Genomic DNA, 14,173 nt, shown 5'->3' with positions numbered 1-14,173 from the left:
GAGTTCCTTGGAGGTAGTAAATTACAGGTTCTTCTTTTTTAATTTAGTTTTTAAATGTTTACAGTTTACTGCTGTAGTAATGGGACAACCTTTATTAATAAGTACATTTCATAATGTCTCCTGTGAAATTGTGCTTTTTAAAATTCAGCGCCAACATTATTCCAAACTGAACTCCCAGTTTATTGTTAATGACTTTAACTTTGTTCACAGTTTAGTTTTAATATAGGGACACTGTTGGGTACTAAAGCAAAATCAGGTACTGCATCTTGAAATGTGCTTCAGCATACAGCACATTACCCAAAGTCATGGCCCATAAAGCCCCTGCAACCAAACCAGATAGAAAAATGTGTACACTAAAATAAATATGCTACCATTTGAGTCACTGCACACTAATAGGCTGCCTCTGTGGAATGGTGATATTACCGGTGGGATTATGGAGTTTCATTCCTGTCAGAGCCATTGTCTCTATCTGTGGTCAAATACAGACAAATGGGTAACATCCATCTCCCACAATGCAGCATTTTTGGAAATCACAGCCGGAAAAAAAAAAAATTATATATATATATTTGTATTTTTTTCCCAGTAAACATTTTTTCTTGTTACTCTTACCTCATCTGTACTCTTTCTACCTAATAATGATTTTTATAAGAAAGGTTTGTGGTCCTGATGTTTTCTCTCCCTGTATGCTATCCCAACTGCAGACGAGGAGCCACAGTACATTTCTCCTGTGATGAGGGTTATGAACTGCAGGGCTCAAAGAGCATCAGTTGCCTCAGAGTGACGGACAGCTACGTAGGCTGGAGTGACGATCGGCCCATATGCAGAGGTAAAGACTGTCATGTGGGTTAACTCCACACGTGTAGACGGACAATGTGACCTCCATTTATATCTCCATAATCAGAGCCCTGACTGTGATGTGTTTGCCTGTCAGTCTGCTGTCATTTTGTGCAGATGCTCAGTCTATTTTCCTCTTTTCTATTCCTATTGATTCATTCACCATTTTCACTGTGACTGGCCTGACTTTGACCTTTGCCCAGCATTCTTTTGCTTCCTGCTGTTTAGCCATGCTGGCATAGTGATGCCCATCAGTCATGTCTTCTTCACTTCTGACCATTTATGACAGGGAGGAAAAGTGGTCAGCCTCGCTGTATGGTACTACTTATGCCCATGCTCCCCTCAGTTTCAGTTTTCAGCCTCAGTGAACTGAATTAATCAGACTAAATGTGATTTTTTTTTTTTAATTTTTGGCAGTATAATTGGTTTCATTTATGGATATCTGACTTATGAAGTGTATTTTTTGGAGAAGGACATCTTGATATATTAAAAATAAATCCTAAATCCAATAACAAAATGTGAATAATAAGGCATGTTTAGAATACTAGCTAAATACTAAATACTTAGTATTTTATTTTAGTAGGTAGGACCTCCAACTGCAAAATGTATTTAAAGCATTGCTTTCTATTGGGGTTTAACTTTGGTTTCAATTCAGCTGGGTTCTGATTGTCAGTCCCAATCTGAAAGCACTCAATACAGAGGATCAATTTAAGGCTTCATGTTTGTAATTACTTATGTAGCCCAGATTTGCAAAAATAAAAAAATATTTTGAAATATGCTCTGTGTTCCACCACTAACTTTTGTAAAGGAGAGATTCAAGTAGATAACACAAGCCAAACAAAATAGCTTATTTGTATTCATTCCTCCTTAAAGCAGCTGAAATTGATGTGTTTTCAATAAAAATGTATCAAATGAAAATGTGGAACCAATGTGATAGTATGAAAGCTCCCCTCAGCTCTACAGAACTTTTCGGCAGCAGAAGGCCCACTATACTCTACTGGTTCAACACCAAATGGCAGACAGACACAGTTAGTAACTGGTGAAGCATGAGCATTTAGTAGCTGAAGAGCAACATATTTTTCTTAGGAGTTGGATAAAACTAAAAAAACAGAGCTAAAAGAGAGTGAACATTGAACTTAGATTCGTCAGGTTGCCAGAAACACACAACTCAGAATGAATTATGTTATTGCTCCATAACTGCTGGACATGTGAATAAGCAACAGTTTGCTAACAAATTGGCCATATCAACTGAAAAGTTGATGATATGTCAATATTGTGTTTCGAACTCTTTGCCCCCAAGTAGCCAGGAGAAAAACAAATTGCAGGTTTAAATTGGCAGGTGTGCCAGTGGTTGGTTACTTGTTTCACTGATTGAACAGCACCAAATGCTTTGTCATTCCTCCAAAAGGGCCCTGTAACTGCTGAGTGATAACTCAAAAGTTTTAAGTAATTAAGCCAAACAATCCTGCCTATACTGAGGTTGACATGTTGATAAATCACATCATCAGAAAGCGCATTAACAGAACTTATCCTTGAGGTAAGTTGGTCATTGACAGAACTGTACAATTTGTAATAACTGTGCACCATTATTTTCCTTCAAATACACATAGCCTACCGATAGGGAGATTTTTCATCCATGTTTACTTTTATCCCCAGCAGGAACCTCTATGTGACCCATTTTCTACCAGTTTCCTAATTAGGGCTTTTGAACACCATCATCTCTGTGAGATTTGTCTAATGTAATCACCTGCAGAATTTTCGCATTTTATCCACTTTCAGGTGACCTGCAGGCCAATGTTGTTTCTCCAAGCACCTCCATTCTTTCTTGATGATCTCAGAAGGATTATATTGGTGGGGGGATTGTGCTTCGTCTCAACTAAGACACTGTCAGTCACCTGGATTAAAAAAAAAAAAAAAGGTTTTGGTGTTTTATGACATCAAACACAGTGATGAAGGCCTAGTTCTGACACTTTTGTCTTCTGTTTTTCTTTGAACTACAAAAAAAAGAAAATCACACAAAAAAGTGATGGATCCTTTTTGAGTGCAGGCCATAGTATCACCGTCAGCTGGTTTTCTGTTTTATGTAAAGAAATATTCAAGATTGACATAAGATCTGCAAAACTGTCAGTGAAATTGCCCTTTAAAAATACCACATTCCATCATCTTCATTTAACCTTTTGTCACTGTGCCTTTGTTCTTGCCTCACACTGTTTCGATGAAGATTAAACATCAGCCAGGAATAATTGAAGATCTGTAACCTAAATTAGTATTAGTCATCATTAAAATGAACAGCACTATCATTAGCTCTGGGGGAAAAAAAAAATCATTCTCTTAATATGAAATTCACATTTCTGGTCACACTGAGCTGTAACAATTCTTCTTGGTCATGGATTTTGATTGCTGGTCAGCCTGCTGCACTTTGGTGTCTGTCACCGAACACACAGGGTGGCGTGTGTAACAGGCAAAATGATCCCCATGATTAAAGAAAAATAGGAGGGGATGTGATAGCTTCAGTTGGCTTCCTCTTTGCTGTATTACTTTCCTTAAGGTCACCCTCACTGTCAGAACAACTCGTATTAATTACTTTATTCTCACTTTAGCTTCGCCAAAGTTCTTTTTACAATGCAATAGGAGTGATCTGGTGGGAGAGGGGTGGAGCATAGAGCCACTGAGTGGGGCTCAAGCACCCGAAGGACCTCTTGTAGACGTAACTCATTAAAATCAGGGTAGCTGGTTCAGGCCCTTTCAAATACTTTAAGGTTGTCCCCAACATACCTACCCACATACACACTCACCTCCCTCATATTACTCATTAGAAATTCTACTTTAATTTGAGTGGGTGTTGAATAGTTCTGCCTTGTACATGCCCTCAGGCCTTGATAGGAAAAGTCACATTGTCCTTTAAAACATGGTTTGCAAACTGCTCACCTACTCATTTCAATGTCAGTATCAAAGTTTGATACTCAATTTCTGTTTGTTGTATGTATTTTTTTTTTTTTTTTTTGCCATCAGGTTTCCAAAAAACTATGCTTGACAGGTACTCCAACCATATTAACCGCTGTATTTTGTGTACTGCGAGCCATTTTAACTATAGCAGAGGAAGATAAAGACAGTCTGATATCATCTAGTTTGTTTTATTGTTATAATAAATTACACAGCCTGACAATATTTACAAAAAGATCTTCTTTCCAGTGTATTTTAGACTTTTAGACTTGTGTGATTTATATGTTTGATTGAATCTCTTTTTCACAGTGCTACACTAAATTGGCAAGTTAAGTGTTTAGAGAGAGCACTGCAGATGATTTTGTTTAGATGGCTCTTTACTCTTTCTAATTTACCAACCACTTGCCAAACAGCTTCAGCTTTCAAATGTGATGCTTGCTTGCAGTTCAGTCAGGAACACTGACGGGACTTAAAGTTAAGCAAATGCATTTTGAATGGTTGCACAGCTGTATTTTGCGGTTGTCATCATTAGGATCCTCTATAGGATGCCAACCATGCGTCTTGGTAAAGATTGAGCTCAGAGTTTTGAACACCCCCACAGGTTGTTTTTGAACACAACACAGCTAACACAAGGAAAATATGAAATATATATAATGCAGAAGGCAAAATATACAATTGCTAGTAAGAGTAATAAGAAACCTTGACAGGTGGAGGCTGAGACGGTGAAGGAGTGACTCAGCACAACTAGCAGCTAAACAGCATCATGACTTGTGGATTTAGAAGGCAATGCAGGAGAGGGTTTGACACACACTACAGATTTTGCGGTTTATAAATGAGAAATTGTGTCTTTAAACTTTCATTGATCAAACATCTGCCTCTTCCTGTGTCTTCCTCCGTAGCACCGATGTGTGGAGGGCAGTTGCGAGGACCCAGTGGTGTCATCACATCTCCGAACTACCCAGTCCAGTATGACAACAATGCCAACTGCACTTGGGTCATCACAGCCACAGACACATCAAAGGTAAAAGTCATTACCCTGGGGTTTAAAGGGGCTATTTGTAAGTTTTCTCTGCCACCAAATGTGGGGTCTTGCTCGGAGTGACTGGTGGTGATTGTCGCTTGACAAGAGCTTCAGCCATGATTTTGTTTACAAGACAAGAGGAATGAATGAAGGAATGAAGTTTGAAGAAATTTGCTGCACTTGCAACATTTCTTCTAGACTGTTAAATAAACAGCTGTTAATGCTAATGCTGGCTATGTAGCAATAGCAAAACTAACAAATAGCTCCTCTAAGCAACAGTGTGGAGCACTTATTTAGCTTCGCAACAGTAATCGCCTAATATAGTGGTGTCTTAAGTGGTGTGTTTAGCTGCCAGCAAAAAATACCCAAAATAAAACAGGAGTTCACTGGTGTTTTTGCACCTGTTAGGGAGGAACTCTCGAGGAGGCTCTCCTGGCACACATGACTCATTTCATACTTTTATAATTGCTACAGGACATTCAGGGGGCTGTTAAACACACCATGTGACAGAAGGTCTCCCATGGAAAAATGTGAGAGATAAGGGAAATGAAAGGGAAAAGCACGGTGGAGCTGAGCCAACAGAAGACAAAGAGAGTTGTTAGGAACACCTGTGGTGAGGGAGAGAAGAAGAGAGTAAAAACGGTCAGAAGAGTAATGGAGTGGTTTTGAGAGCATGCTCAGAGGATATCATGAAAGTGTCATAGCCATTCTGTTCAGACCATTGACTTTGGAGTTGTGTTCAAGGCCGCCCAGCTGCTTCCCTGCCAAATATCCTTCTCTGAACTCAAACAAAATGGTTTTACAAATCTGTTCTCTTATTGCGCTGCGCCGAGCGAAGGAGAGGCTGTGTGAGGTGAGAGGCAGAAGGCAGAAGGGGTAGTCCGATACAACGCACAACCACCCAACCCCACCTTTTGCTTGGCTGCGTATAAACGCACACTCACCCACTCACACACACACACACACACACACACACACACACACACACACATAGACACCCTTGGGTATACCCGGCGGGCAGCCTGCTGAAACAGACAACGGTGCTTTGGGCTGTCTCTCGCTCTGTGTCTGGTCCAGATGAAGATGGAGCGAGGCTGTTCTTTCTGTTTAGAGTTGTAATGGGCTTCTATTCCTGCCCGTCCGCACAGGCCCAGCCAGAGGAGATGTTAAGTCAGGCAGCAGGCTGAGGCAGAACTGCATACGGAGGCGGGTGGGATGTGACACAGCGCTGCTAGACTCTAAATCCCACCTCATGACATCATGACTAATGTGGGTTCTTGACAAGCGTCGTTCCTTCATAATATCCTGAAGGTACTGAACGCAGCTGTTTTTAGTTGACAATCTTTCAAGTGTTTATCCATCAGCTTCGGGGACACAAGGGTCTCCGTTCCAAAACAACCAAAATGTCAAGACATGCCGTGAGAGATCCCAAACAACATAAAGTTTATATATATACTTCCTGTTATTTTATTCCTTTTTTGTTTATTCCTCCTCCCACTCTGCCTCACCTGTTGGCTGGCAGATGTGAGGTGCGTTTGTGGTATGAAACTCTATTTATTGAGTGATCGGACCTATTTTGCCAACACACCGTCCATCTCTTCTCTCCACCCTGGCAATTTTCATTAGGCACTGGGTTTAACATAGGACAGAATGCAATTTGCATTTATATAAGCTTTTTCATTAGGCCTTGCTCTCTCAGCCCTCTGAAAACATTAAGAATTTGGCGGAAATCAGTAACAGCTAATTTTAAATAGGAGACAAAGACAGTCCTTCCTTGCTTTGCTATTTTTAAATTTATATATTAATCTCACATATTACCCCTGCTTTTTATGTCTTTATATATCAACATTTTGGATTATAGTAATCAAATCTTATTTGTTTGTCTGTCTTTATCTGACTTGTCCCTTGCTTCCTTCAGCTACAGCACACTTATTGTTTTTCTTACCCTCTCTCCCACACTCCCACCTGCACCACAGAAATTAGATGAAATGAATAGGTGTGTGTGTGTTTTTTGTCTCCTCTTCGCAGTTAAAATCCAGTACATAAATCTTTAAAAACTTTTGTGTCACCTTTATGATGCATATATTCACCTTGTGGACAACCTCGAGTCCCATGCCACATCTCCCTGGTGTTCTTAAAGTCATTCGAAGTCTGGCTAAATAGGCCACAAGCGCGTCTGCAACCTGCTGATTTGATGAGCAAGTAGTAGGGGTCATGCAGACCTTCTGGAAGGCAATCAGATATTTGATTAGTGGGAGAGAGTTTATAATCAACAGACTGAAAGTCAGATGTTACAGAGTATACAACTCATAGTCACGTATGTGAGTATTTACAAGAAAGGAAATAAATTGACACCAGTAAAGCACAGATGTGTTCGATAGAATACACACAGCTGGTACATATGTGTGAATGGAAATGAGCTGGGCAAATATTCAGAGGAGATTGATAGATTGATGGACAGAGGGATGGAAAGTCACAGATGGGAAGGGGTCTCTCCTCTGCACCTGGTGTAGGGAGCGTTCAAACGTCTGTCGCTTATGGTTGTCTTGGCGATGTCCCTGCTGTTGTCTAGGTGATCAAGCTGACATTTGAGGATTTTGACCTGGAGCGAGGCTATGACACCCTGACCGTGGGAGACGGCGAGGTGGTGGGAGACCAGAAGACCATCTTCCATGTGTGAGTGACTCCTTTGACCTCCATCTCTTTGCCTTTCATCTTCCGTCTGTTCTCTTGACTCTTTCTGGCTTTTACTCCAAACCTTCCTCTGTAGCAGTCATTTTCATTTTTGCTACTCATGTTCCATGTAATCATATTCTGTCTTTCTCTTTCTCGTTCCTCTTCACCTTTCTTCTTTTTTGGCACACATGCCTTTTCTCCTCCTCCACTTGCCGGCACCCAGCAGCACCCCTCTCTCTTCCCTTTCCCCTCCAGCCCTTTTCTCTCTGTTGTACTGTTTCTCTTTCATTTCATCACCACCTGATGCAGTAGTGCATGAAAAATAGATGCCGCACCACATTGTCAATCATCACTCTTTTCAATGTTAAAAACAAGATCACAGCCATGTGGTGCAACATTGCGAACTGCATATTGATGCTTCCTAATGGAGTTTGTGATAGCAGATGCTCCATAACAATTCACAGGATGTTGTTATTAATTGTGCTGAAATTTACCACGTTAATAAAGTTTTTATTGATCAATTTTTATGTGAGGCTGCCTCGCCCCGGTAGAACCTGGGAGGAGGTTGCAGATAAAATAAGGGAAAGGTTTGTGGAGGAGGAGTTTGTTGATGAGGGAAGATCTTCCTCACTTGAATATTTTTGTGCACTTGCACATAATTTCACAACACACAAACACTGAAAATGAACTAATCTATTCAATTAAGGACTTCATCTCCCTTTATGGACTTCTTTATGATATGAAAGCAGAGTGAGCAACTCTGTCATTGAGATTGGATGCGCTCTTGCACACGAACAAACTAGAACAATTTAGGGCCAGAGAATATACTGCTGCTATCAGCACAGTTTAACTCAGGACTATATTTTCTTGAATCAGTGGTGCAGGCAAGCGTGTGCAGGGTGTAGGGAATTATTTCTTTTGTAACTTTAAGGTCAGAGGCACATAACCCTACAGCAGCACAGTCATAAATGTGGTGGTTAATCGGCAATGAGTCACGACCAATCAAATCCCCTCTTTTCCTTCACTTGAAAGACACTGCTCACTGACAGTCTGTTAATGGAAAAGAACAGTTTGGTGTGAATATGCCACAAACGGTTTTTCCCCATCAGGGAAATGATGTCGTCATGTGGGAAGAGCATAATTGTCATGAGCAGATAGAATACTTGAAACAGGCCCCCATCAAGAATAATGCTGTAGGCAGCATTTAACTTGCAGGGAAATTATAACACACTATCCAAAGTTGTTAGGCTGGATGTTGATGACAATAGTTCATACCACAGACCTTTATGAAAGTCGTAGGAAACACAGCTGGAAGAAAAATGTTTGATGTTATTTAACTGCATATCATTTTATTGGTCAATCAGGCAAAAGAAAACAAGGTTATAAACTAAACACAATTTGGTAAAGGAGTGCAAATACTACAAGCATTGCAAAGTGCAATGCAACGTGAAAATCCCCATAAGCTTCAGCATGAATACTGCACCGTGGTGCACACCATGAACACACTACTTATTTCATTTTTCCTCCCACATATACTGAGAAAAGTTTACAGAAACTCACCAAATTGACAACTTATCCAGATACTACTTCCTTGCTACTCCCACCATTCTCCATGTGCTGTCACTAATATTAGAACCCTTAATCACTTACTCTGCAGCTACACATCCTAATTAGAGTTGGGTGGAATTACTATTCAAATAGGATTAAATTACGTCTGTGGCATTGACTGATCTAGCCTTCATTTCCCACTTTTTTGGCCCCAACTGTTTTGAATTAAAGGGTTAGATTTAAAAAAGGCGTCTAAGGTTGGAATTGACTACAGTTTTAGAGTACTTCTCTTTAATGAGAAAAGTCAGATATTTTTAATATACAGTAGCTTGAGAAAGTATTCAGACCCCATCACTTTTTGCACTTTATTTGGTTGTGATTTAATTGTAAATGAATGAAATTGCCCATTCTTCCTGGCAGATCTTCTCAGGCTCCTTCAGATTGAGTGGCTTGTGTCTCTGAGCTGCCATCCTCAAGCCTCTCCACAGATGTTCATGGGGTTTAAGTCTGGGCTCTGGCTGGGACACTCAAAGACAGCCAGAGACTTTTTTCCAGTGTTTTCTTCACTGTATGTGTAGGGTGTTACTTTCGTGCTAAAAAATCAACCGTCGCCCCATTCTCTGGTTGCCTGCACTCTGGAGCAGATTTACTTCAAGGACCTCTCTGTATTTGGCTGCACTCATCCTTCCCTCAGTCCTGACCACTCCCTCTGCCACTGAGAAGACCCCCACAGCTTGATGCTACCACCACCATGCTTCATCATAGGAATGGTACTAGCCAGGTGATGAGCAGTGCCTGGTGTCTGCCAGGCATACAGTTTGGAGTTCTGCCCAAAGAGTTCAATTTTTGTCTCATCAGATCAGAGATTTTTTCTCATCCTCTCAGAGCTCTTTAATGCTTGCTTGATAAACTCCGAGCAGGCTGCTATATGCCTTTTCCTCCAAGTGGCTTCCGTCTAGCCACTCTACCATAAAGGCCTAATCGATGGAGTGCTGCTGAGATGCTCGTCTTTCTGGCAGGTTCTCCCTTCTCGGCAGAGGATTTATGAAGCTCTGTTAGTGTGATCATTGGTTTCTCCTTCTTGCCCAGTTACTCATTTTGGCTGGACGGCCAACTCTAGAAAGCGTCATGGTGGTTCCAAACTTATTCCAATTTCATAATTATTGAGGCCACTGTACTCCTGCGAACACTCAAAGCATTTGAAAAGTATTTTTACTCTTGTCCTGACCTGTGCCTTGCCACAGTTTCTTCATGAAGGTCTACAGAGAGTTCCTTGTACTTCATGGCTTGGTATTTGTTCCAACATACAGTGCGAGTCAATCAATTCAACTGGAGTACAGTCAAGTTGTAGACACATCTTAAGGATAATTAAAGCACACAAGATGTACCTGACCACAATTTGGAGGATCACAGCAAAGGGTCTGAATACTTGAGAGATTTCAGTTTTTGATTTTTTAAGATTTTGAACAAATTTCTTGAAATATGTTTTCACTTTGTCACAAATTTGCGTCATTGATCGTAGATTTACCATTAACAAATCTGCAACACAATAAACTGGAAAAAGTAAAGGGGAATACTTTCTGAAGCCGCTGTAACATCATGTTTTGTTTTTGCTGCTTGCAGATACAATTTTCTTTCCTGATGCAGTAGAAACAGGGCCTTTGGCTAATAAGGTGACACCTACTGTAGATAACGGCAACAAGTGCAAACATAGCTTTTAATTATGATAATTACTGTAATAAACAACTGATTCCGGTTTGACAATTGACACACCTTGCAGTTATTCTTACAGACAGTATATTCACGTCCAACATTAAAGGGATTTCCGTCTAAGAACGTTGTCCTCTTGTCTCTTTTTGTAGCCTGTCTGGTACCACAACTCCAGACCTCGTGGTCAGCACCAGTCACCAGATGTGGCTCAATTTCAAAACAGACGACACCAGTGGCTCCCTTGGCTTCAAGGTGTCCTATGAAGGTAAGGATGCTTCAAACATTCGGGTTGTCACTCAGTGAGATGCACTGGGTTTTCTTACTGCATTTTTAAAAGGGTTGTTTGACTTGTTTGAGGCAACTTCAAATAGAATGAAATGACTTTTTTGGTCATTCACCCTCCTGCATTATTACTCACTGGTCAAAGCTGACATCATGGGCTTGTTTCCTTTCCCTGCATTCATCATCCTCAGTTTAGTTTCAAAAACATAGGGATTAAAAATGCTGCATCTGACTCATGTAAGACTTTTGTCATTAAACTTTAAAAGTGTCTTAGAAAATATGCAAGGTGATTAAGACCCTGCATGTGCCACATGGCATGTAGCACAAATAGAGTGAGATTACAAAGCCTTTAAAGGAAATATAGATGCAAGTGATATCTCTTTAAAAAAAAAAAAACACAATGGAGCACTGCAGGTGAGTGAGGAAGGATTATCAGTGAATGAAGCCCCAGATTGCCAGTTCCATGGCAACTTTTAGTTTGGCTGGACAATAAAGTCACTTACTTTTGGTAAAATAAAGTGGTCAAACACAGTCAGCGCTATCAATGCAGCCTACCTCAGATAACTGATGCATTTGTCCTATCTCCTGAACCAAATCTGTATCTGTTTGTGTGGTTGCACACGTGTGAGGTTTAACAAATGTGAGTTAACGTGTACGTGTATGTGCCTGCATGCATGTGCGAAGGCAAGGAGAGACGGAAATGAAAGTGAGTGTGAGTTTATGAATCTGTGTGCGTGTGCTCTATTGTCTGTGTGTATGTTTGTGAGCTTGCCTCTCAGAAGCACAGCAAGGCTTCTCCCTTGCCCACAGATGCTTATTTTTCATCAGTAAAAATAACAGAGAAAGTGGAGCAGCGTGCTGAACCAATGTGTAATTAAAACAATGAGTTCTACTTAATGAAGGGGAAGAAACGCTTTGAACCACTTCACCTCCCAGATTGGAGCACCCAAAATCTAATTTGCATTCTCAATTACTTGTATTTTAAGCCTGATCATCAAGTGTAATTGCAAACACAGTCATGCCAGTACACACACTCCCACTTTACCCATGCATTTGAATGTGGGTTTCACACTGGAGTGGCCTCAGTTGCTCAGCTGAGATTCTCATCATGCAAACAAAATTGGTGTTATGCACATCTGTAGGTCTAAACCCAACTACTGTAGTACGGTATGCACCTACAGGACTGGGGATAACACTGGGGACAGAGAGGTCATGTCCTTTCTAAATTTTTGTGTGTGGGGTTTAGAGTCTGTTCAGACTGCAGATGTGAAACCAATTGACACATCGTATGCGATATTGGCTCATACAAATAAACTTGACTATTAAAGTCAGTTATGTCATCCGGGGCCTCTAGAGATTGCAGTTTAGTTGTTCACAGTAATGTGAGTTTGAGTCCCATTACAATGCTTGGATTACTGTGGAATGTCAAGCAGATAGAGACAACAAATATGTGATTATGTCATTTCCCTTATTCATGAGAATCAAATGCTGTTTCATTCATCCCTGCCTCTGCGAATGTTGAGTACAAGATCATCTTATACCCAACACACACAGAGACACACAGATACAGTCACAAACATATGCACAACTACAGACGAGCACAGCCCATGAACCACATGTACAAACTAATGTAAACACACACTTCAAAGGGCTCTTTCATTTACTGCATCCACTCTCCCTAAAGGTCTAATTGTGAGGACCCAGGAGGCAGAGAGGCCTTATTTGAGAAATGCACTGTAGGGACTTTGGGTTCTTTAGTGATTCTGTTACAGTGACAAACAAGTGATTGTATGACTGTGTGTGTGTGCTTTTATACATTAGCATATGCATGTATTTTTGTGTTTGTCTTATAGCTGGTTTGTCCTTCTAGATGCAGGTTCTTTTGGATCTTATACATTCCCTTCATTCCTTTCCCCCTCAATTCTCTCAGGCTCACCTTAAAACTCGCTTTCAGCATTCCCCCTTTTAAAGGTGACTTCCACGTAAGATCAATGTGTTGTCTTGTGAATGAGGCTGCCTCAGGATAGCCATACATCCAACCAGCAGTGAGCTCTAAATATGTGTTCTAAATGATGATCATCATTAGGACTGACTATGGATTTATACCCAGCATCACCCCTGGTGCGATTTAAAATCGTATTAGGCCCTGCCATCATTTCCTGGATGGATGATCTTATTCGCTCTCTGTGTTTCCCCCCATCCGGATGCCTCGATAGGATGCCTCAGCATTCCCATCTGCAATCTGCATCCTCGCAAAAGTAGATAAAAAAAGAGTGAGTGAAAGAAAGAGTTGTGCATGAATCTTGCCATAATGAAATTGGCGTGTGTGGTTTTAAGGGAGAAGTGTGGTCATGGAGGTGTGTGTGTGTGTGTGTGTGTGTGTGTGTGTGTGTGTTTGTGTGCCTGAAAGTGCTCACGTCAGCTCCCAACGCAAGTGAGAACGTTAGTCACACAGTAAAAGGGAGGGATACATTTTCAGGGGGAGAGAGAGGGAGGGAGGGGGGAGGTAGGGAGAGACAGATAAGAGAGACGTTTGCAAGATTACTGAGTCACATTTTTGGGGGGAAGATAAAGAGACAGTAAAGGTTACTTAGTGGCAAAGATAATGATGGTAAAATTAAATGCATGACAATAGGAAAATCACATTACTTTTAATATCATGAAGTATAGAAGCTTGTCCTGTCAGCCCACAATGAACTCTTCACTGAGTCATTTATTGCTAATGTCCATTCAGTTAGGTGCATTAAGTCTTAGCTACAGCTCCAGACAGGAAGAATGTCTTCGATGCAAGATTTCAACCAAACGAGGAGCAACTGAAATAGCTCCGTGACACTCAACAGCTGCAGATACATTAACCAACCTGGTTCACTGTTAAGGACATGTACACATAATAGCGAGCACTCTCGGACTGCCTTTTATGCAAGAGGATTTACAGAGCTGGACAGTTGCACACACCTCCTGACTTTCCATATCATGCAACTCTCACATCTGTTCAAAACACAAGCTGTAATGCTAAACAAGCACGATAGTGGAATACTTTTTCTCTCTATAATATAAAAGTATTTTTTCATACCGGTGGTGCCCTAATTCAAATCAGTCAAATTGAAATCTTACTTGTAAACCAGAGTTAATTGTTGTACCACCATCCTGACATATGTC

At 40.8% G+C, this 14,173-nt stretch overlaps 1 protein-coding gene across 1 annotated transcript in view; it reads left to right on the top strand.

The window, feature by feature from the left end:
* Positions 1–14,173, top strand: part of csmd2 (CUB and Sushi multiple domains 2) — a 220,733-nt gene that overhangs the window by 103,712 nt on the left and 102,848 nt on the right. Inside the window, exons 9-12 of the mRNA XM_087169817.1 lie at positions 702–826; positions 4,677–4,798; positions 7,371–7,474; positions 10,885–10,997. Of these exons, the coding sequence (XP_087025943.1) occupies positions 702–826; positions 4,677–4,798; positions 7,371–7,474; positions 10,885–10,997 (464 nt within the window). The remainder of the gene's footprint in view (positions 1–701; positions 827–4,676; positions 4,799–7,370; positions 7,475–10,884; positions 10,998–14,173) is intronic.

The sequence above is a fragment of the Seriola lalandi genome, unplaced genomic scaffold (assembly GCF_002814215.2).
Source record: "Seriola lalandi dorsalis isolate HSWRI2012SDOR001 ecotype SW California unplaced genomic scaffold, Sedor1 jcf7180002054916, whole genome shotgun sequence".
Classification (NCBI taxonomy): domain Eukaryota; kingdom Metazoa; phylum Chordata; class Actinopteri; order Carangiformes; family Carangidae; genus Seriola; species Seriola lalandi.
Note: the sequence above shows the minus strand (reverse complement) of the source record. Positions and strands in the feature narration are given on the sequence as shown.